At 38.8% G+C, this 24,869-nt stretch overlaps 1 protein-coding gene across 1 annotated transcript in view; it reads right to left on the bottom strand.

Moving 5' to 3' along the window:
• Positions 1-23,929, bottom strand: part of GBE1 (1,4-alpha-glucan branching enzyme 1) — a 284,975-nt gene extending 261,046 nt beyond the window's left edge. The window contains exon 1 of the mRNA XM_084875638.1: positions 23,592-23,929. Within this exon, the coding sequence (XP_084731764.1) occupies positions 23,592-23,722 (131 nt within the window). The 5' untranslated portion in view covers positions 23,723-23,929. The remainder of the gene's footprint in view (positions 1-23,591) is intronic.
• Positions 23,930-24,869: the final 940 nt, after the last annotated feature.

Raw genomic sequence — 24,869 nt, 5'->3', positions numbered from 1 at the left:
GCCAGGGACTATACTGAAACTACACTTTAGAAAGCAAAGCAATTGTAGTCACTCTGATTAGGTTTATTTTAGACCATAGTTGTTCTCCAAGATCCAGCCATCTAATCAGCAAATCAAAAGGAATGTTGACTGTAGCATTGCTTAAGATGGGAAAATAAATAATCTAAAAATTAAAAAGAAAGAAGAGAATGTATAGGAATCTCCATTGCTGCATCTTTCAATTCTTTGAAAGTGACCCTACTCACTGCAATTTTTCCAGGGGTGCAGTACTGCTTAGGGTTTTGTCTTTTGATAGTGAGTGGCAGTTCCAGAGGCTTCTACCTAGTTCTTCCTAAATGGTCTTCACTCCCCAAGAAGTCAGTGTGAAAAAAATGTGCCAATCCCCAAGCCTGATGCAATTAGGCACTCAGGAAACTGAAAAGTAACCACAGGATTAGTCTGGCAAGAACTGGCCCTCAGTGATGAAGATCAAGTGACTTCCATACACCTCAACTCTAACTAATGTGTCACCATAGCATTTATATCCCCAGGATCAATCCAGAATCCATTTTTATTAATTCTCTAGCCTGGGCTTATTTCTGGTAAAGAGCTGGTCTCTTTGGAAAAGCCTTGAAATATTTGAAGAATATACTGTGGTAGTACCTTATGTCCTTTCTCAAGAGAAATCAGCCTCTCCTTTAATCAAGAGATGTTCCATACATATGGGCCTAGCCAGTGGCCATGGACAACGGGGGTTGGGTGGGGCACATCTAGGGAGGGGTTTGAGATGGGAATGTGGGAATAAGGACAATTACGTGAGACCATAATCAATAAAAAATAAATAAATAAATAAATAAATAAATAAATAAATATTTTTTTAAAAAAGATATGTTCCCTATTTCAGTAACACAAGTCATATTTATACTCAACATATCTAGAATTCTGTCAGCTACATAGGTAAAATAAAAATTTTACCAAGATATAATCCTAAAGACATTGATTAATTAGACACCCCAGAGAATCCTGCATTTCAAAACATCAACTGTCACTCCACACTTGAAGCCTTATTATGACAACTAGAGGCCCGATGCAAAGAATTCATGCAAGAGTAGGCCTTCCTTCCCCCAGCTGCTGGCACAGGCTTCCCTCTGGCTGCCAGCAGGCACCCAGGACCCAGGCTTTCCTCAACCCCGGCTTCATCCAAAAGGATGTCCAGAATGACATACGGATGACGCCTGGTCTAATTAGCATATTACCCTTTTATTATTACAGATGACAGCTACTTTATCAGTGAAGCTGAAGCACTGCCAAAGCATTTTGCTACCATGATGCCCACTAAAATCAATGAGTCTAGTTCAATGGCAGCACATTACAATAAGATTTCCCAACCTAGAGCTCCCACAGAGTTCTCCTCCCCTCACGCATACATTTCTTTACTCTTAATCAATGCTGTGCCCTCTGGAATTACATCCAGGGATGAGAAGACTGTACATGATAAACCTACTGCACCATTCCCAACACTCTATCCCTTCCTCCTTCCTCAATAGCCTAGGAATGTTCAGCATCTTAATCTGAAATGTTAGCCACTGATGACCCCAAGTATCAGTCAAGTAATCAAGGAAAATGGTGAAGCCATTTCCAGATACTCAAGCTAACAGATTATATACAAATTCTTGATAAGAACACTCATAAATTTTGCTCAATCTGAATTAAGTATATTCACATCAGTATGTTCCATTTTCCTTGATCTACTTTTCTTAGAATTCAACCCAGTAGATTACTTCCAGGTTGCTGCTGACAAAATTAGTTTGCTACCTGATATGCCAATCATCTTGTGAAAAGAAAAAATCTCACTCACTTATGGGCCTGAAGGAATTGAGAGGCACACAGGTAAAGATCATGAGGAAAATAGTATTTCCTTCCCTGTGGAAACTATATAAGAAATCCCCTAGCCTCTGGTTTTTATGTTAATACTTGGCAAATCACACTGATTTTAATATTGAGCATTCTCTTAAATCAGTACATTTCAGTTTAATCCAAGCTATCATAATCACCCTGCATGCTCCTAATCTTTTGAAAATTTACATGTTACATACCATTTATCCAAAGAAACTGTAATTAAAACTTAAAGACCTTAGTTATAAACAGACTTACTTTTTTTTAGAAAAAACATACTTATAGAGCTATATGGAGGATGGAGGATGAAAGAGGGGGAGTGGAGAGTAGCAGCACGAAAGGCGGGTTCAAGTTGAATGAGACATGATATGTCCTATATGATAAAAGGGTAATTAGGCATGTTTTTTTTTTATATTTCTATACTTCATTTACATAGTCTATAGGATACAATTAAAAATAAAATTAATCATTATATTTTAGTGTTTTTATTTAACCTACTAGAGACCCAGTGCACAAAATTCATTCATGGGGGGTGGGGTGAGGGGTCCCTCAGCCTCACCTGCACCTTCTCCAATTCGGGACCCCTACACCTTTTTCTTATCTAGCTAACCTCTTCACATTTAAAAAAAAAAATTAACTAAAATATCACCTACTCTGGGAAATCCTCTTTGAATAAATGTCTTTACAACCTATTAAGTATTTTCATAGTATATCATTCTTTTTCTTTAACAGCTACTTAGAGTGGATGCAAAGTGGTTTTCATTCTTGCATCTGTTTTTTTTTTTTTTGTTTGTTCGTTTGTTTTTCTTGCTCTTGTAATAGCAAAGCTTACCCAATTTACATTTGCCCTTCAAGGGCTTATATTTGGTTCAGTTTGGCTTCCTGCTTTTTTTTAAACAATAAATTTGGGTTGTGATAGTAAGCTCACTTGTAATCGAGCCTGTAGGTCTCCCTATCTGAATATTTCTATAATACCTATCATTTTAGCATACCAGAGATTGTTTCATTTATCCTATACAAGTGTAATATGCAAATCGACTGAACAGCAAAATGACTGGTCGCTATGACATATTGTACACTGACCACCAGGGAACAGACACTCAATGCAAGTGCTGCCCCTGGTGGTCAGTGTGCTCCCACAAGGGGAGTACCACTCAGCCAGAAGCCAGGGTCACAGCTGGCAATCTCAGCGGTGGTGACAGAAGCCTCTCCTGCCTCTGCTGCAGGCGAGTGGTAAGGAGCGAGGGATCCCAGACTATAATAGCCCCAAACTGCGAGAGGGATGTCTGACTGCTGGTGGACATCCCCTGAGAGGTCCAGGACTGCGAGAGGGCACAAGCTGGGCTGAGGACCCCCTCCCACCTCACCCCTCCCAAGTGCATGAATCTTGTGCACCAGGCCTCTAATAGAAAATAACAATAAATGTCACCTGATCATTTGATCTTCTAGTAATATTTTATAGCAAGATGTATTATTCTAGCAATTTAACTATTTAATCCTGAATTTCCAACAGTGAAAAATGATTGTGAATAATGTATAATAGTCAGTAGCATTATAAAGTTGAGAAATATATTGTTCAATAATATTTTTTATTTCTTTTTAAGCAAAAAAAAAAAAATTGTAGTCAGACTGGGTGTGAATCATGATTCGGTAGCAGCTGGGTTGTATTTAAAAGTGTAAAGTCTGCTTTAAGCTCTTTCACTCCACTTGAGAAAGAGCAACAGCAAAATTCCCAAATGTCAACACAGATGGAAGTTGAGAGGAACAGCAATGAAATTTAAAATGCAAACTATAACCCAAAAAAGTACTCTTTCTTTCTCTTTTTTTTTTTTTTTTTAACAGTATGATGACTATTCCCAAAGAAAGGAAAATCCCCATTTTCTGCAATGTTTGCACACAGATACCAGCACAATGATGGGAAAACATTTATTCCAACTTAAAGAAGACATGATATAAAAGCCAGTTGTAAAAAAAAAAAAAAAAAGAAAAAAGAAAAAAAAGCCTTTGTACACACACAAGCACACAGCTACATAATGTGTATGGTATGTAAAATACATTTTTATTGCATAGCTGGAGTTCTAACTCCAGATTAGCACTGGGTCTCTCTCTATATAGTCCCTAGAATCTCCTGAAAACCTTAATATTATATAAGATGTTTAAAATCTACCTTGGTGTAAGCCAGAATTAGATAATGATAAAGAGAACAAAGGGTTTCTCTTATATACCTCTGATTATCAGACTTTCCCCATTAAAAACATAAATCTCTCTAATGTATATTATTACCAAATTCAGACCCAAGAGCACTTTCAAAAAGATTCAGAATGCTACATTATCTCAAGCATAATTCAAGATGATTTGGGATGGCAATCTAAGTGATTTGTTTCACTCACTTTTAAGATATCACCTTAAAAATACAATGTTCAACCTATTAAATTAACTTGAACACTTTTTTTTTAATCAGTAAGATAGTGTCTTATTCTAGTGTGATTAATTTTGTGGATGACTAAAAGTTCATGTAGAAAATTAAAATTCTATTCATTAAGAAAACAGTCCTGTTTACAATCTAGAAAACTACACACATTTGAACCAAATATCAATAAATAAAAGGTGTAAGCACACCAGCATTTGCTATGCTTTAAATACAAAAAAAATAGACATTCCTAGGAAACTCATATAGAAGTATAACAGTAAAGGTGAATGAAGCCAGCAAAGATAAAAATTACTGCTGGCCTGGCTGAAAAAGACATGTTGGGCCTGAGGCAAAAGAAGTTTTTTAAGTAGGAGAATGTTCTGAAATAGAAAGCATTGTTAAACAGAATTGCCTGAGGACTGTTACAAAATGAAAAATTACATTAACTGCATTGGGAACAGCAACATGATAAAAGCACAATGCACAAATTACAATCTTCTTCACGAGCAGTATTAGACACAAGAAAGGTTAAGCTGCATGTGAGAGAGGCTTCACCCCCCACAGACCACTACATGATAGAATTACTTACAAGTGTTTCTGGGGACCCTCCAACAACTATGGTAATACATATTTTTATATTTCTAATATTACAGAACAAGCTGGACCAGACCCCCAGTTAATATCAACTTGCAAAGCACCCCTTGAGTGTAAACCTCTACTCTGAGCTCTATGGAAACTACCTACAAGACAATAATGCGTTCCCTAAATATATCCTTCGCTACTTAAATTCCAAACACACAGCCAGCATCCCAGAGAAGCTGAGTGTGTCAGCTGTACTGTTTTCCACAGTATGGAAAACAGCTCCATGGGAAGAATAGGATTGACATGTCAGCTCATGAGGACAAGTACTTTTATAAATGGTAATATTTTTAATTAATAGTACAAGGTAACTACCATATATACAAATTAAGTAGGTACAAAATAAATAAAAAACACAAACACTGATGAAATTACTATCTACAGGAAATAAGAAAAGCAAATCATAAAGGGCATAAAAAATAAAACACACTTGTTTGTGCACACACACCCATATACTGTTTAAAGTTTGAAAAGTGATTGAGAAGCAATCCTTCCAACCCTCCTCTCTTACAAAAAGAGACCGATTCAGTGATAATGCAAGTCATACTGAGTCACTTCACATAAGCAAGACTCTTGGGACCACAATGTTAGGAACAGCTGTTACTTGGCCTGAGTCAAAGTGAGGCTGGCACATCCAGAAAGGTCTCGGATATTAGAGCACCAAGGAACCACCTGATCTCAGTCACTTCATCAAGAAGGATCGGATTTACTTTGGCCGACCTCGTTTTTTGTTTTGTTTTGCATTTGTTTTTGTTTTTGCCTTATGGGATAGATGTAAGACATATGAAAATATGACATAAATAAGAATCACCTAAACAAAAAGAACAATGTGGACAAAGTCATGCCCAATTACTTGGGAAAATGTAGCTACCTTGACAGCCTCAGTTAGTTAATGATGTGACATATCTCCATGTTTACATTTAAGACATCATCCATTTACTTTTCTTCAAGTATTAAAAAGAAGAAGAAGAAGAAGAAGAAGAAGAAGAAGAAGAAGAAGAAGAAGAAGAAGAAAAAGAAGTAGTAGTAGTAGTAGTAGTAGTAGTAGTAGTAGTTATGGGTCAATAATTGTTGACTCCCTTTGTTAGACAAAATCAAATCTCCATGGGTCTACTTTCCCCTGTTATCATAAACAGATAAACTGAGCGAAACTTTCTCCTTCCTTAATCTTCCCCTTCAATGTCTATTTTTTTTAAAATATATTTTATTGATATTTCACAGAGAGGAGGAAGGGAGAGAGATAGAGAGCTAGAAACGTCAATGAGAGAGAAACATCGACCAGCTGCCTCTTGCATACCCCCTACCGGGGATGTGCCCGCAACCAATGTACAAGCCCTTGACCGGAATCGAACCTGGGACCTTTCAGTCCGCAGACCGATGCTCTACCACTGAGCCAAACCGGCTTCGGCTCAATGTCTTTACATATATAAATATAACCTTTCTATAAATGCTCCTCTTCCAGATATATAATCTAAACCTGCATTCTCCAATATAGTAGCCACTACCCATATGTGGTTATTGAACCCTTGAAATACAGGTAGTCCTAAATGAGATGTGCTATAAGTGCAAAATAACCACCGAAGTCTAATAATTTACCCATCTTTAAACAAAAAAGAGGAACTTTTTATTTTATTTTATATTTTTTCATTAATTTCAGAGAGAAGAAGGAAGAGGGAGAAACATCAGTGGTGAGAGAGAATTATGGACTGGCTCCCTCCTGCTCATGTTGGAACAATGATATTTTGAAAATACTGGGTTATATAATATGTTACAAAAAATTCATTTTAGCCTCGGTTGGTGTGGCTCACTTGGTTGGAAGTCATCCAGTGCACTGAAAGGTTGCTGGTTGCTGGTATGATTCCCAGTCGGGGCACATACTTGGAGTTTCAGGCTTGATCCCCAAAAAGGGGCATGTTAGAGGCAGTCAATTACTGTTCCACTCTCACATTGATGTTTCTCTCTCTTTCCCTCTTTCTTCCTCTCTCTATAAAAAATTAATAAAAATATTTTTTAAAATTTATTTAATCTGTTTCTTTTTACTTTTTTTTTTTTTACTTTTTTTTCATGAAGCTACTAGAAAATTTTAAATTACATATGTGGCTCATATTGTATTTCCACTGGATAGTGCTGATGGAGGAGAGACACTTAGGCTGGGGTCAGGAAGCATTCAGTACTCATTTACATTTCTGGGAACCTGCCTACTAGATGACACTAATCAAAATGTCCCCCTGACCTGTTCAAAAATAGGTGCCCTTAGCTTACTTGGGAATTGCCTCATTGCCTCTAAAAATAATCAACAACACCTTCCAAAATGACTTCATCAGTTATAAAGAAGCTTACTGATATTTTATCAAATGATTTATAAACGGCCAGGCTTCAGTTCTTAACACAATGTTACAATTCTTACACAAACACATTTTTGCAACTGAACCATTTTTGCAAGTATACTTTCACTTAAGAACAACAAAAGCTGTTTAAAGGACATGTGATAACTTTATTATAGTTTTAAAGAAGATAAATGTCTTTGCTATCATATTCTTTCAAAAAAGGGTTTCATAGACTGTCTACAAAAGTTCCTCTTTAGCCCGGCCAGTGTTTCAAGACTTAGTCCTCTATTTAAAGATAAATAATTTTAAAAATTTAAGATAATTCAAATATATTTCTTTGCAGTTTACACTCCCCTTCCTTAAAAGAACAGGGTATGCTTTCATCTGTCTTACTCTGGATTTTATGCACCAATACTTACTATAACTGTGTTTGCTCTTTCATCTTGCCAATTAAAGTTCCTGTTATGTGGGAAGCCTATCTTACTCATACTTGTTCTACTACCACATAGCACAATATCTAGTTCAGAAAGGATACAGAATACAGGCTTGTTAAACAAGCAAATTAATGAAACATCATATGACTCAGATGCCCATGTATATCCTGGACCACCAGTATGAAAGATAATTTTCTTTTCTTTATGTAATCACCTTTTGTATGTTAACCTAAAGACCTATAACAATCATGAAACACACAATCCTATATAATAAAAGGCTAATATGCAAATCAACCGAACAGCAGAGCAACTGATCACTATGACACACACTGACCACCAGGGGGCAAATGCTCAATGCAGGAGCTGCCTCTGATGGTCAGTGCGCTCCCTTAGGGGGAGCACCACTCTGCCAGAAGCCCTGGTGAGCACAGTGGCAGTGGTGGCAGTGCTAAAGATGTCCCCTGAGGGCTCCCAGAATGCAAGAGGGTGCAGGCCAGGCTGTGGGACCTCCCCCGCCCCCAAGTGCATGAATTTCATGCACCAGGCCTCTAGTATGAATATAAGAAAATACAAATTTGATAACACTAAAATGAAACCCCTTTTACTTACAATAAATAGAAAAGTCATTGTGACCATTAAAAAACTAAATAATCTCTAGTTAACTATTAGTATATGTGAATTACTTGTTTTAAAAAAATCGGAGCATATACTTACAACAAATGCTGATAGAATACATTTTGGTCCATTACTAAGCTCAGTTTTGAACTGAGTTGAGACCATGCCATGCCTTACAAATAAAAATATCTGTGAAAGAGCAATATCAGCACCTCCTGAGAGCTTCCTAGAAATGCAGATCTCAGATCCAAATGTAAAATGACATATGCATAAATTATAATAATAATAATTATCACTGTGATGATGATAAGTTATTATCAATAAGTTGGCAGAAGTCTTTTGGATGTTAGAGTCTCAGGCCCACCATAGTGAGTAATCATTACAGAATAAACAAAACGTCAAAAGTTCCTCTTTAGCCCGGCCAGTGTTTCTCAGTGATTGAGTACTGACCCATGAACTAGAAGGTTGGGGTTTGATTCCTGGTCAGGGCACATGACCAGGGTTGCTGGCTTGATCCCCAGTAGGGGGTATGCAGGAGACAGCCAATCAATAATTCTCATCACTGATGTTTCTCCCTCTCTCTGAAATCAATGAAAATATATAAAATAAAATAAAAAGTTCCTCTTTACTTTTCTGTTTGAAGATGGGTAAAATTTTAGCTAATTCATATCTAAATTTTGCCAAATAAATGCACTAATAACTTTCATCTCTGAACATGTAACAAATTTCTGTTTAGGAACTAACATGTTCTGATTACTTAATATATTAGCAGCACCATGAATCCTGACAAAGACCTAAGTAAATATTAAGATTAAAATAAACCAAAAGCTAATTTTAGTTAGATAAAAATCTTAGAAGATATTAACATTACATTAGTTAAGATTTAACAAATTCGTTCCTACAAATGAGAATAAAACAAAAATTCCTGAAGACTTACTAGTCATTTAAGCCAAGTAAATAGACAAAATGAATAAGAATTTTTTTAATTAAATTTATTGGGTGACAGTGGTTGATAAGATTATATAAGTTTCAAGTATACAATTCTATGATTCATCATCTGTATATTGCATTGTGTGCCCACCACCCAAATTCAAATTTTCTGTCAGCATATAATTGGTTCCCTTTACTCTTTACTACCTACCTCCCAACTCTCCTTCCCTCTGGTAACCATCTTACTGTTGTCTGTATCTATGGCTTTTTGTTTGTCTTATTTGCTCATTTGTTGCTTTCAGTTTTATAACCCTCCCACACATGAAGGAGACCATAAATGATTCTTAACTTTTTCTGTCTGAATTATTTTAATTAGCATACTATTCTCAAGACCCATCCAAGTTACAGAAAATGGAAGTTATTTCATCTTTTCTTGTGATTTTATAGTAGTATGCCATTGTATGTATGTTTAAGAGCACTATTTTATAATGTAGAACTAAAGAATATATAACACTAATAAATGAGTGAGTTCTAAGAATAAGACATGAAATAAAAAACTAAAAAGTCAAATTGAAATTACAAATTCAAACTATAAAGATTAATATCTACTTATATTTAGAATATCAATAAAGTCATGTTATGACATAAAAAAAATATGAGAATTAAAAACGGAAAAAACTCTAACAATGATGTAACAATTTGGGAATAAATTATTTTATATTTCATCAATTATTTTTCCCCTGCTTCCTAAAGGTTTGGAGGTGCCTTATGATAACAATCGAAAATTAAAATAAGAACTTAGAAATAAGAAAACTGACAGGTTAATTAGTTCCCACTTATTTTAATAATCATAAGAGAGAGAGAGAGAGAGACAGACAGACAGACAGAGAGAGAGTGATAGATAGTCATTGTTCATATATATTTCAGTGATCTGACTAAAAACTAATTTATTTTTAGTCAGGTGGCTTCCCAATACAAGTTTATCAATTCATGATCTTAAAAAGAAATTAAACTTCCAGTGATAAGACGGATAAGTACCAGCCAGAGATGTAATGTAAAACATGATGACTGGCTAACCCTGGTATGTGACATATAGAAAAGTCATTAAAAGAGTAAATTCTGAGTTCTCATCAAAAGGAGAATTTGTTTCCCTTTTCTTTTTTTCTTTCTTTTCTTTTTATTGTTTCTACATGAGAAGATAGATGTTAGCTAAACACACTATAATAATATAAATTAAGACATCATCCTGTACTACCTAAACATATACAGTAATATGTCAATTATTTCTCAGTAAATTTATTTTATTTATCCATACTCAATAAAATAAACCTCAACCTAAACCACAGACCTTATACAAAAATTAAGTGAAAATGGGTGATAGACTTAAAAGTAAAGTGTAGAACAATAAAACTTCTAGAAGATAACTCAGAGGAAATCTTCAGGTCCTAGAAGTAGACAAAGAGCTCTTATACATGATAGTTATTCATGACAACAAAAGCAAGATCCACAAAACAAAAATACCAATAAATTGGACTCGTCAAAATTAAAAACCTTTGTTCTATGAAAGACTGTTTAGAAAATGAAAAGGCAAGATACAGACTAAAAGAAAGTACTTGCAAAACATGTATCTGACAAAGAATTTATACTAGAATTCAAAAATAAAAAAAATAAAAATCAACCTAGTTAAAAAATTAACAAAAGACAATTTCACAAAATAGATATATAGGTAGCAAATAACACTTTAAACGATTTTTAATAAAATTAGCTATTAGAAAAGGCAAATTAAAATCACAATGATATATTACTACATACGTATTACAACTAACATTTAAAAATTGACAAAACCGCCGGGACCGGTTTGGCTCAATGGATAGAGCGTCGGCTTGGGGACTAAAGGGCCCAGGGTTCGATTCCGGTCAAGGGCATGTACCTTGGTTGCGGGCATATCCCCAGTAGGAGGTGTGCAAGAGGCAGCTGATCAATGACTCTCTCTCATTGATGTTTCGAACTCTCTATCTCTCTCCCTTCCACTCTGTACAAAAATCAATAAAATATATATATTTTTTTTTTTAAATTGACAGAACCAAATGCTGGCAAGAATGCAGATAACTGTATCCTTCATAGATTTCTGATCAGGATGCAAAAGGTTACAAACATTATGAAAAGTAGTTTGGCAATTTCTTATAAAAATAAACATACACTTGCTATATATTATAACCCAACAATCACATTTCTAGGCATTTTTCCCAGAAAAATAAAAATCATCCATAATAATTCATATCTTATCTTTATGGCAATATTTTTTAGAGACAAAAACTAGAACCAATCTAAATGTCCTTAAACAGACGAGTGGATAAATAAACTCTGATACATCTATACAATGAAATACTTTTTGTAGCAACAAAAAGGAACAAACTATTGATTGATATATACAACTTGGACAGTTATCAAAGACCTTAGGCTGAGTGAAAAAAGGGCAATCTCCAAAGATTACATGTTGTATGATTTAAATTATATAACATTCTAAAATAAAATAAAAAATTATACAGATGTAAAACAGATCAGAGACTGCCAATGTTTAGGGGCAGGGGAAGAGTAAAAGAGTATAAATATGAAGGAATGAGGGAGTTCATTTTTTTGATGAGATAATTATGTATCTCATTGTGGTAGTGTTTAATATCTACCAGTGATAAAATTGCAAAAAAGTATACACACAAATAAGATCATCTCAAATAGCCATTTTATATATTAATTTAGTTGGGTATTATGAATTATAATTAAAAACAAATAGACACAAATAGAAATAAAGTTAAAATAAATTAATTTTTAAAAATTAAAAACTTGCATATCATTTTGTTTTGGAATTATTTGTTTCATAGTGAAACTTGAAATGTACAGAATAAAAGTTGAGAAAACTTTAAAAATTTTTTAAATTAAAAAAAATAAAAACTGGTGAAATTTGAATGAGATCTATAGACTGCACTAATGTCAATTTCCTGGTTTTGATACTGTAATACATGTAGTTAAAAAGATATTACCACAAGGGCAAGACTGGCAAGCCATACAGAAACCTTCTGAAGCCTCTTCCGTACTATTTTTGCAACTTCCTGTGAATCTATAATTATTTCAAAATCATTTGTCTTTTAAAACTCCAGTCTAACACAATTGACAAGTCTTTAAGTTCATGATATTTGTAAATACTTTTAAAGGTTCTTTGAACCTGCTACAAGAAAATTTATAATACTCTTGTTTCTAAATATTTCCTGCTTCTGTGTTATATTTGTGAGTAGAGATTTACATAATATGCAGGGATAGCATATAGTTTTCAGTAAAAGGTTTTTTATGGAAGTGAAGCAAAAAGAGACCAGTTGGCTTCATTATATTCCTATCATTAGCAAGTACAACTTAAAACAACACTGTCCAGTGTAAGAAATGGTTAAGAAAATGAAAGACTTGCATTTGTAAAAAATAAATTTTAAAAAAAGTATATCAGAGATTTTTAATGCTGAAAGAACTAAAGAAAAAGTACAGAAGTGACAAACATGAAATAGTTTTTAACCTCCAGAATCTGACATTAGTTACTAATGATCTCCAATTAGTAGTATAGAATGATCACGGGTAATAGAGCAATAACCTCTTAGGAAAGAAAACAAATATGAACCCAGATAATTGGGCTTCTATTCTAACATCAAACAGGAATTTCATTATTCCACAAATTGCTCTTTAGTCCTATTGAGGGAAACAAAACAGTAAACATGCCTATTATGACAAAATCCTGAATTTATATTAAAAGTCTGTGGTATGTATATTGTGAAAGACAATAGTTACACATTTTTTTAAATATATTTTATTCAGCTTAACAATAACCCACAACCTTCGGACCAACTTTTAAATAAATATATTTTATTGATTTTTTACAGAGAGGAGGTGAGAGGGATAGAGAGCTAGAAACGTCGATGAGAGAGAAACATCGACCAGCTGCCTCTTGCACACCCCCTACCGGGGATGTGCCCGCAACCAATGTACATGCCCTTGACCGGAATCGAACCTGGGACCCCTCAATCCGCAGACCGAAGCTCTACCACTGAGCCAAACCAGTTTCGGCAATAGTTACACATCTTAAGGTTTAAAAACCAAAAGCACAGAAAGGCATAATGCTAAAGCCCTCATAAGCTTGTATGTCATTAGTTAACAAAAGATAAAGTGTTCTAAAGATTGGGCACATTAGCTGACATCTTTAATTTGGTTGTTCTTTCTAACCTAAACACTATATTCTCCAAATAACTTAATAAATCAGATTGTTTCTAATGAACCCAGAGGATATAAAAGTTATTAGTAATTAGGTAACTAATTTCCTCTAAAAACACCCATATTTTTGAAGATTAAAGTATCTATGATTTAAAAAAAGAAGATAGGGATGCTCCCAAATTTGGGGGCCAGGTGACAGGAAAAGAGAACAGTTTGTTTTGGACTAGAGCAGCCAAAAGTCCTTATATTTTCTGCCAAGAGAAGAGTCCAGGAAAACAGTCAGGTCTAGTAAGGACCCCGGGATTGGTGATATTAAAAGATACGGCTGTAGACTTTTCTTGGTATATGGAGAACTACAACATGGTCTCTCAAGGACTTTTCATCTTTAGCCAGATGTAGTCTCTCCTTCGAAGCAAAGGAAAGAGCCCTGGGGAGCTGTGATGAATGAGGCAAAAGGACATTTCTCAGGTGAATGTGTGTGCAACTAAACGCCTTGATTATCCAGGCTCACTTTCAACTGAGGATGACTATGGCACAATTTTGGTCGATAATTTGTAAATAAAAAAATTAGGTGGATTTTATAGAAAAATTAATATATAACCAGCTAAAACGAACACAGTGAGCTGGCACATGCTCCTCGATGTGCCCTCCCATCTTCTAAGCATAAAAATAAAGACAATAAGTGAATGATAGTAAAGCTGAAGATAAAAAATGATGGGTCCTTGCTAGGAACCAAATAACTCCACTTTCTTTGTAAAAATACAAATCTCTATTGTAAGTAACTCAGTTTGTGAATTGTGTGTAAATTGAGGGTGTGTTAAGTTTTCTGGTGCACAGATCTAAGTGCATAATATAGATTTTACCATATTTCTGTAAAAAGAACCTATGTCCATTATACAACTATTTATAATTAAATATAGCCTGTGGTTAGTAGCTTATTATTTATGAAAATAAAAATGAATTAGATTGATAACATTAACATGATTTCATTGGTAAAAAAAAAAACAAAAAAAAAACACAACGATATTTAATTCACACTTGCTAAATATTTGACATATTTGCAAACTTCAAGTTTGCCTACACAAAAAGTATATTTGTAGACTTGGTTTCTGATTATCATATTTTATACTATAGACTAGGAGTATATTCCTAAATATTGTGTCTCATTTTAACTTATTGTTCCATAGGTCTACTAAAACACACATGAATATTCCATTACTTTGTATCATCATCTTACTATAAAATCAAACATATTAAAAATATGTTAACTAAATTCATCAAATGAAAAAGAAAAAAAAGATAAGGCAAGACATAGGCTTTCATTTTATTTTCTTATTAACACATTATATGTTCAGACCCCAGTGGATAATTCTTTCATTTTCAAACTTTTAAGCTGCTATTATGTACTTTTTCTTCTTATTTTCAAAGTTATTCTTGCTATTAGTAAACTCACCGTGACCATTCCTCCAACCATCTAAAGTTCAAGAGAAAAAAAAAATCACTGCAGCTGTTTGATGCCCAATAATATGACCACTTAGCAGTTAGATGAAAGAAAAAGGCAGAAAAGGAAGATCAAGAGAAGAGTGTTTTGGACTTCCTGAAGGCTAGCATTTACCTCTCTCAGGAAAAGGCGCTTTGTGCTCATTATATCCTGGATTCATCTTGCCTTCAGCTTATAGTACATTGGCAATTGCCTTCTCATTGCCTTTCCAAATTAAGGATCAAAGTTTAAACATATTATTTTCCTTCTCTATTACATTATGATTAAAATTACCACCTCCTCACCTCATTCACACAATTGCTCTTCTGGGAAAAAAGAAGGAACGCCCTAACGTAAAGATGCCATTAACCAGCAAAATAACAAGTTGAGGGAAATTTCTGGTCACATTATTTATCTGATGGTTGAATTCAGGATACTGAATTAAAGAAGCTAAAAATAAGAAAATTTTCTGAAACTAATATTCTAGTAAACATTTAGGATAGAAAGTTAGTTTGCTAATACTATCGTCATCATTAAATGACTTACTTACTTACTGAGCACCTTTACATGTATTCTTGTCCTCCAGACACACCTACAAGGTAGCTCTCATCCATAGTTTACAGAGAAAGAAACATTTTAATAAAATATTTTGAAACTATTTTAAAACTATTTAGCACTTAGGAGAGTTGACAGTCAAGCCTTATCTTGTTCTCATACTTGGAACATGGTCACAGCAATAATTTTATATATTTTTCCATTTTACATGTGAAGAAACAGTTTAGAATCTATATTATTATCATTCAAACATCAAAACTCAATCAAGTTTTACAAGTTAAATCACCATATCTTAAACAATCCTATCTAATAAGAGTAATATGCAAATTAACTATCACCCCACTATACCCACAAGCCACGCCCACAAGCCAATCAGGAGCAAATATGCAAATAAACCCAACCAAGATGGCTATGGCCACAGAGAGCAGAAGGGAGTCTTGGGTTTCCCTGGCAATGGAGGAAGCCAAGTTTCTGCCTGTCCTTGCTGGCCTAAGCCTCCAGTCAAGGCTACAAAGTTTCAATGATAGAAGATACATAAATCCAAACAGAAATGGCAGCAGCCACGGAGCTGGTAGCTGGAAAGAGCAGGAGGCTAGGGTTGCTCCGGCAATGGAAGAAGCCAAGCTTTCCTCACACCCTGGCCCGCCCAGGCCTCCACTACAGGCTACAAAGTTTCAATTATAGAAGATACATAAGTCCCAACAGAAATGGCTGCCAGCCACAGAGGGAGCAGAAGGCTTGGCTCCGCTCCAGGCTACAAAGTTTCAATTGTAGAAGATAAATAAATTCCAGGTACCAGGGCCTCTGCTTGGGTCTCTAGGGGTGTGTGGCCGGCCTGAAAACCAACACAGGCCCCTCGCCCAGGCTGCCCCACGCCCCAAGGGAATCCCCACCCTTATCCGGGACATCCTTCAGGGCAAACCAGCTGCACCTCCCCCACTCCCAATGCACCAGGCCTCTATCCTATCTAATAAAACAATTATATACAGATTGACCATCACTCCAACACACAAGGTGGCTGCCCCCATGTGGTCAAAGATCCTGCCCCCATGTGGACACAAGATGGCCAGTAGCGGAGGGCAGTTGGGAAGGAACAGACCTGCAAGGGGGGGCAATTGGGGGAGATTAAACCTGCAGGGGAGGGCAGTTAGGGGTGACCAGGCTGGCAGGGGAGCAGTTAGCCATCAATCAGGCTGGCAGGGAGTGGTTAGGGTGATGAGGCTGGCAGGTGGAAGCGGTTATGGGAATCAGGAAGGCAGGCAGGCAAGCAGTTGGGAGCCAGCAGTCCTGGATTGTGAGAGGGATGTTCAACTGCCTGTCCAGGCCCAATCCCTTAAACTGGCAGTCGGACATCCCTCGAGGGATCCCAGATTGGAGATGGTGCAGGCTGGGCTAAGGGACACCCCCCCCTCCCCCGATGCACGAATTTCATGCACCGGGCCTCTAGTGTAAAATAAACTGCAATGGAATTGTATAATAAATTATTGAATGTAAACTGTATAATAACCTCTTCAATGTGGAGTTTTACCTTTTGTCAATATACTGAATACCTGTTACCATAAACACAGAAGAGAATAGGGCTACTTTTGAATATTAAACACAAAAGAACCCTGGATTCAAAGCAATAGTGAGCATCTATTGATGAGCAGACATCACCACAAGAGAAGATTGTTCTACAAAAAATAATAGTATTCACCCACCTTTTTTGCTCCAAAGAGACTTTTTAAAAAACCAAGTGCCTATACTTGTATATAAGGATTTCTAGTACCAAGAATTAACTAATCAGATACAGACACAACCTTACTATGCAATGTGACCAAAAATATACAATTTTATTAGATGGCCTATATATTTATGGTTCAAGACATGGCATTCACATTGGATGGCTATTGTGTTGGCTGTTGTCATTATTTTATTTGATGATCTGAGGGAAAAGGGGCCAGTGTCCCTGACTAATTAGTCAGGTATTGCATATTTCAAAAATTCTTGGGGCACATCAATTGAAAATCACTGACTTTAAGTGTCACTTCTCAGGAGTTAGTGCAGCAAGTGCCAGAGCCTAAACAAAACAAAAATGCTCCATCAAGTCATTTTAAGGCACTCTGAAAATGAGAAGAGGCCTTAGCCCTTTGTCCATCACTGCAGAGCATTCAGGAATGGCTCCTGAGTTAGCAAAGATCTCAGCTGCAAAGGGCAAATGAATCTACTAGTACAAAAAAAAAAAAAAAAAAAAAAAAGCAGGCCAGGTACATCTTGCAATCTGCTTATTCTTTCCTGCCTGTTAAGAGTCATTGACATTTTATTTTCTTTAGAGCCCACAACTTAGGCAGCACTGGCTTTATCTGGCACATCTCTACACATGCTGCAGGGCACAGCTTAGAGATTTCGCATATGCCTCCCCTAACTTATACCTGTTCTTAAATGTCCTTCTCATAGCTTGTCTACCAACTTGAACACCCCATCCTAAGGGTAATCATCCACTGTAATGTAGTTAGCTGTCTTTCTGCTCTTTTGTATCCTCCATGAGATTGTTTGCTTTCCTAGGAGAGCCCTTAATAGTTTGCTCACTGTTGTATTCTCAGGCTGTAGAGCCATATCTAGCTTAGAGGAAACAGTGTAATATTTGAATGGGCAAATGACTGAATAACTGTCTTTTGACCCTTGCTCTTTTCCATACTATTGAGTCTTAGGTCAACTCACCCGAAGCTAAAAATGTTGGGGATGTTAGGATGGATGGAAAGAGGAGAAGCATTAATTACCAGGAGGTGATGTGTGACAATCTGGGGAAGGGAACTATATGTTCAAATAAAGAGAAAATCAAGAAAATCATTGTTAATTAGATCCTTCCATACTCCTGAGACTAGAGGTTTAATCACTGAAGGAATACAGTTTGAGAGAGCCTCAGGTCAGATTGAGTGCCCAAGAATGGGAGGAGAGGTTTTTGTGAGCTCAAATGTGTTAAGTATTATTAGAGTGAACATCTCTATTTTGTTAGCAATAGCTTTTACATTGGTATCTATTCAGAACTGAAAAGTAGTTTGGCTTTTGTGTTATCAGTAACCACATCAAAAACTAAGTCTCACAACACAGACATTTTATATCAAAACTGTAGCATGCAATGAGAAGATGTTGAAAAAATTTGAAAAGGGGGTACTATTATGAGGCTGGTTTTGTAATTCAGGCTAGAGATGCTAATGACTTAAGTAAGATGAAAACAGTAGAAAAACAGAAGCTATAACTAACTAGACTAGATTAGAAATAAGAGAAAAGGAGGGAGAAATAATAATTAAGGATAATTCTTAAGTTTTAGACTCAAGTAGTTGATAGATGAAGATACCACACATTGAGACAGGGTATAAAAGGACAAACAGGTGTGGCATAAAAAACACATAAATTTAGTTTTATACATGTTGAGTGTTATTCTTATAGGACATCAAAATGAAGATATTTATAAATATGTCTAAGACCAGGAGAAAGATTTAGGGTACAGATAGATATGGGTAGCCTCAGCACATAGATGGAATCCATGAGATGAATGAGAATGCTAGGAAAAGTACATAAAGTAGAAATATATATAAAAGTGCCCAGGGAAGGCCCTGAGAATCTCCTGTATTCAATGGTCAGAAAAAGCTGCGAGGAAACCACCAGAGATGATGGAAGAAAAACAAGAGCTGCAGTATCATGGCTTTGAGGATCCAAGAAGTGGTCCAAAATGTCCAATGCTGGAGGTATCCAATAAGTTACCACCAAGAAATCAGTTTGTGAACTTATTGAGAACAGTTTTAGTAAAGAAAGATTAATCCCAGCTGCAGCAGTTACTATCCATGTCAACGAAAGCCAGTCACCAAATCCCAGGAAAAACAAAAATGCCCTCTCTTCCTACCCTCTGGTTTTATTATGAGGATTAAATTCAGTAATGTGTGTGAGCACCATATAAACTTTATATAAACTTTAAACAGAGTGTACAGACAAGTATTATTGCAACTGTATTGTTTTTCAGGCTGTTTTCAGCAATATCAATTCTCTCTCTCACTTATATGGCTCAGAAGTCACATTTGACTTGCACTGGCCAATATAACAGCAGAAGTGACTCAGGCAAAAGGTGTTAAGAAACAGTGCATAGTACAACATGTTCTCTGTGCCTTGCCACTGACACTGCAAAGGCATGTTTCAAAACAAAGCCGTCATCAGCATAGATCCTTGACTGACTGGCATGAGGAAAGCCCTTATAACTCACATTGATATGTTATATGTGGACAACTAAATGTTGTTTTAGTTGTCCACATATAACAAACTAGCTGGTTTGGCTCAGTGGATAGAGTGTTGGCCTGGGGACTGAAGAGTCCCAGGTTCTATTCCAGTCAAGGGCACATGCCCGGGTTGTGGGCTTGATCCCCTGTAGGGGGCATGCAGGATGCAGCCAATCAATGATTCTCATCATTGATGTTTCTATCTCTCTCTTCCTCTCTCTTCCTCTCTCTTCCTCTCTGAAATCAATAAAAATACATTTAAAAATAAATAAATATTGTTTTAAACAGGAAGCTGTTGGAATTATGATCACAGCAACTAACTGCAGTATATATAACAGGTGAAAGAGAGAGAGAGAGAGAGCGCGCGCGAGCGAGCGCCCAGAGAAAAATCTCATCATGGGCAGTAATCAATGAGATTACTCACTCTAATGTACTAATTTTTATTTTATGGCACAAAATAACTCACTAATTCTCACACTTGATTCAACATTTTTATAATTACAGAAAAGATAAACAATAACAACAAATATGCATAACAGAATTTCTAATGAAGGTAAGTTGGTTAAGGAAGAATGAGATAGTCCACCAAAAAGAAATTGCCTCCCCCTCTCAATTATTATATACTAGGGATCCAGTGCATGAATTTGTGCACCTTGAAAGGAAGTATGGGCTGCAAGGCTGCGGTAGGCACAGGAGAGGGTCTCGGCCCATCCTCCATGCCCCCACCTGGCCCCTCCAAACAGCGGTCTCTGGTCCCCTGTCTGCCAGCAGCCCTGCTAACCCTGCCACAGCTCCCATGTGCTTAGGGCGCTGGCCCCACTCACACCCATTGATGGCACGGAGCAATTGGGGCTGGCACCAGCAGCGGGTGTAAGAGGCGCTGCCAGCCCTGATTACCCCCTCAGGAGAAGGGGGATGTGGAGAAGCCCTGAGGAGCAATTAGGGCCAGCAGCCACCTCTCACACCCACTGACAGTGCCAAGCGATCGAGGCCGGTGCTGCACGCTATCAACGGACACAAGCAGCAGCTTCACTGCAGCAGGAGTGAGTGGGGCCTGAACTGACAGCAGGGGCAAACGCCAAGTGGGACCAGGGCTCGCAGGAGCAAAGAATTTTCAGTAACCACCAGAGTCTCGCCCTGATGACAATTACTGGCACCCCACCTTGGTCTGGCACTCCCGCTCACCTGCTCCACCATCCCGCCACGGCCGAACCCGAACCCCAGCAGTGGAACACACACTGCTGCCTGCTACCTGTCCCCTGGTGATCAGCACATGTCATAGCAACCAGTTGTTCGGTTGTTGTTTGGTTGTTCTGCCATTCAGTCTATTTGCATATTAGGGATATATATACATATATATATATATATATATATATATATATATATATATACAGTTCTTTACAGTCCATATTTTCCTCAATCCTTAGTAAGCATACTTTGCACTAAATGTTTGACTGTTTGTATATTTGTGTTAGACCAAAGGCACACTGCCCAGGTGAATTATCCTATCTAATAAAGAGGGAATATGCTAATTGACCATCATACCCTCACAAAGATGGTGGTGCCCACAGTCAATAAGAAGGGAATATGCTTATTGACTGCCACGCCCTCAAATATGGCGGTGCTCAGTCCCCTCAGCCCCACCAGGGCAGCAGGCACATGGCACGGCCGCTCCACCCACCTTCCTCCAGAGTCCCCAATCCCCTCAGCCCTCCAACCCCCCAGGGCAGGCCCAAGCACAGAAAAGCCTTAGATGGCAGCTGCCCCGCCTCCCAGGACCACCCGAGGCTCAGGTAACCAGAGCAGGCCAAAGCTTGTGCTGCCAGCTGTGGCAGCAGCAGAGGTGTGATGGGAGCATTGCCTTCCCCTGATCGCCAGGTTACCTCCTGCCCCTAAGGGCTCCCGGACTGTGAGAGGGGCCAGGCTGGGCTGATTTCTCATGCACCAGGCCTCTAGTTAGAAATAAACAGAAAATAGGAAAAGTACAGAAAACCAAACTTTATGAAGGAGGAATTGTTTATTCTTCAGATGTGAACAGTAAAAGTTACTGCAGCCAAACGCCAGATTACTATTTGCTATGCCTAAATGGAATGTGTGTGCTGGAAAATGGTAATTTCTCAGAACCAAGGCCAGAAGTAGAATCCAGGTGGGGCAGAAGGGCCCCATTGGACCAGCCTTCTCACCAAGAACTCTGAGTTGCCCTCACTTCTTTACTCTGACCTTGGCCCCTCTCATTAGCTTTATAAACCATGAAAGAGGATTATAACTGCTTCAGTCCTAATGGGGTTGAAGTGAATTACATGAAATAGTTAAGAAGGGATGTTTGTCTTCTTGTAATTATTTTTTTAAAGCGGGAGGATAGGGCACATTGACAAAACATTTCCATGTCGTAACTGTTATTTTACAAAGCATGGTGGCATCATTAATAAGCACATCAAAAATGTCTGACCATCATCTTTTGCTCTGAAATTTTTGGCTACTTCTATGTCAAATCCAATCTTGAACTATCAAGATTATTAACTGTTTCTTTGAAAGCAATATTGCAAATACTGAAAGCAATTTCACAAGGCTGTTACATATATATATATATATATATATATATATATATATATGGCTTACGTAAGAGGTTAATGATCTGATTAACTGATCAACAACTCAAAGTGACTACTTTGAAAAGCACTCATTCTTTAGGATATACCAACTCTGGAATAAGATGTTGTATTCAACTTTGTTTGAATCTTCTTAGGGACTCCTTAATAAACAGCTGCTGAATTGAATACAGTCACAAGTGATAATACTAGGTCATGAACTTAAGATTTTTTTTTTCAAATTCCTTATCAACTGTTTCATTATCCCCAATGCTGTTTCTGCCTAGATGTTTTCTGTTTCTTGTACCTTCTGTGGCCAAAATTGTTTTCATACCAGTGGCTTGGCTAAGTGCGCAGAAACCATTAAATCACGACGTACCTATCCCACAAAAGTAGTACTATAATTTATAATCTTAAAAACTACACTTTTTAAATTGAGCTGACTATCCCAGCAACTCAGCGGCAGTACACCAGTTTACTGCAGCAAAAGAGACAAGCTGAAACTAGAGCATCCTAAATCAGCTTCCAGAAGTTCCCCTTCCTTTGCCTACCCCCCCCCCCCCCCCCACTCCGGGGCAGCAATGCCAAACTGTCAGCTGACTCATCCGCCTCGGGGAGGGAGGGATTGGCTTGGTCTTCTCCGAGGGTGGGGTATATTAGCAAGAAAAGAATAAAAGCTGCCAGAAAGAATCCTGATGGATATGAAAAATCACAGTATTTGCTATGAAATAAACTAGAAAAATGTTAAGCGCAGTTACACACGCAGGATGCACGCTCGCTCACAGGCCTCCGGTGCGCGGGGAGGTCGGAGGCCCAGGGCGGCGTGGCCTCCCCCGCAGGCCAGACGGAGGGACCAGCATTGGGAGCCCCAGCACGTCCTCCATGGCGCCCAGGCGGACTCCGAGGGGGGCGGGGGCGGGGGCGGGGGGAAAAGTTAGCTCAGCCCACCCTCCTCCGGCCCAGGGCTCCGAGTGTCCGCTACCAACTCCGCCAACCACGGGAGCTAATCACCAGCGCCCACCCCAGGCCCAGCCGGGGAAGGCGATGTCCTCCGCGGCCCCCGGACGGCGCCCACAGGGGAGGGGGCGGAGCCAGAGGGGCGGGGCTTATGGGGGCGGGGTTTATGGGAGGGGCGGGGCCACGCGCCGGAGACCTCGTCAGCCCCGACCTGAGTCTGCGCGTGGAGGCCCCGCCGCGCTGAGGCCGGGGTGGGGGAGGCCCTGGCGGGGTCGGGCGGTACCTGCGCTGGAAGTCCTGGGCGAAGGGCTTCAGGTACGGGTCAATCTCCAGGAGCCTGGCGAGTTCGGGCACGTCCGCCAGCGCCGCGGCCAGCGCCGCCTCAGAGCCGGGGGCCGGAGCCGGAGCCGCCATCTTCCGCCGCAGCCCGAGTAGCCGAGGCCCGAGCGGGTCGAGTGGAGCCGGAGCGGGAGCGGGTCCGGAGCCCAGGAGAGCGCGAGGGCGGGGCCGGGCCCTTTATAGCCCGACGGCGCCCGCCGCCCTGCCCCCGCCCGCGGGAGGAGCGGCGCCCTGGCCGCGGGGAAGCGCACGTCCCGGAGGTGTCTCCCCCGCCCCCCCCTGAGTCCACCCTCCCGCCCCGCCCTCTGCCCCTCCAGGCCGAACCCCGGGGGCGGGTCCGAGTGGACCTGCTCAGCCTTTCCTCCCAACCCCCACCTGGTCCTGGCTGGGAGCGCACACACACACCCCACAGACTCCCTGCAAATGGGTATAAGTTTTCTTGAGAGGGAACTTTCTTCTCAAAGTTCGTGGAACTTCGGTTTGTCAGGGCAGTGCTTCAGAAAGATAAATTCCGTGGGAAACAGCCGAGTATGGATGTCAACGCCGGCCCCTGAGTTGCACCAAAGAGAAGGATCCTGCAGTGGGTGCGCTGCCCCGGATGGCTGAGGACTAAAGCCACTGCGAGAACTTTCCTCACTCCCCGCACCTTAGAAACAGGAAAATAGTGTTTGGGGTGTAATAAAAAACAAGTGGAGACCAGCTTTGAAAAGGTCCTTATCAGAATAAACCAGTTTAGACATACAAGCAAAGCTTAGCTTAGTGTAGGGTCTATTGCAAGAGTGGTTTGACTCTGCCTTTTTTTGCTATGCCTTTGGAAATTATAAGCAACACTTGACGTTTTTCCCCAAGGTTGATGTCCATTGGTTTTACTTGGGCTGTTTCTGAACTTTTGACAAAACTAGCCTTGATGCGAGAAGTGGTAAAGGGAAGCGCATTCTATTGGAATTCAGCGGTGCCATAAGGAAGTGATAAAAGAAATTGTTCTCTCTTTTGACTTAAACAGTGAGGGACTCGGTAGTTTTCTCCACTTTGAACTTATTTATGTTTTTGCATTCCCATCAACTGACTTGCCTCTAGCTCGTTGGAATTGGACCCACCAATTGGAAGGAGTTTCCAAGCTGATTTGTACCTAGAAACTGGACGAGCTTGGGAATATCTGTCCCAGTTAAGAACTGGGTGTAGAGAATATAGGGGTTGTGGACAGGGAACAGTGTTGATCAGC

Source organism: Pipistrellus hanaki, assembly GCF_964339955.1.
Source record: "Pipistrellus hanaki genome assembly, chromosome: 2".
NCBI classification, from domain to species: domain Eukaryota; kingdom Metazoa; phylum Chordata; class Mammalia; order Chiroptera; family Vespertilionidae; genus Pipistrellus; species Pipistrellus hanaki.
This window is presented reverse-complemented; position numbering and strand designations above follow the sequence as displayed.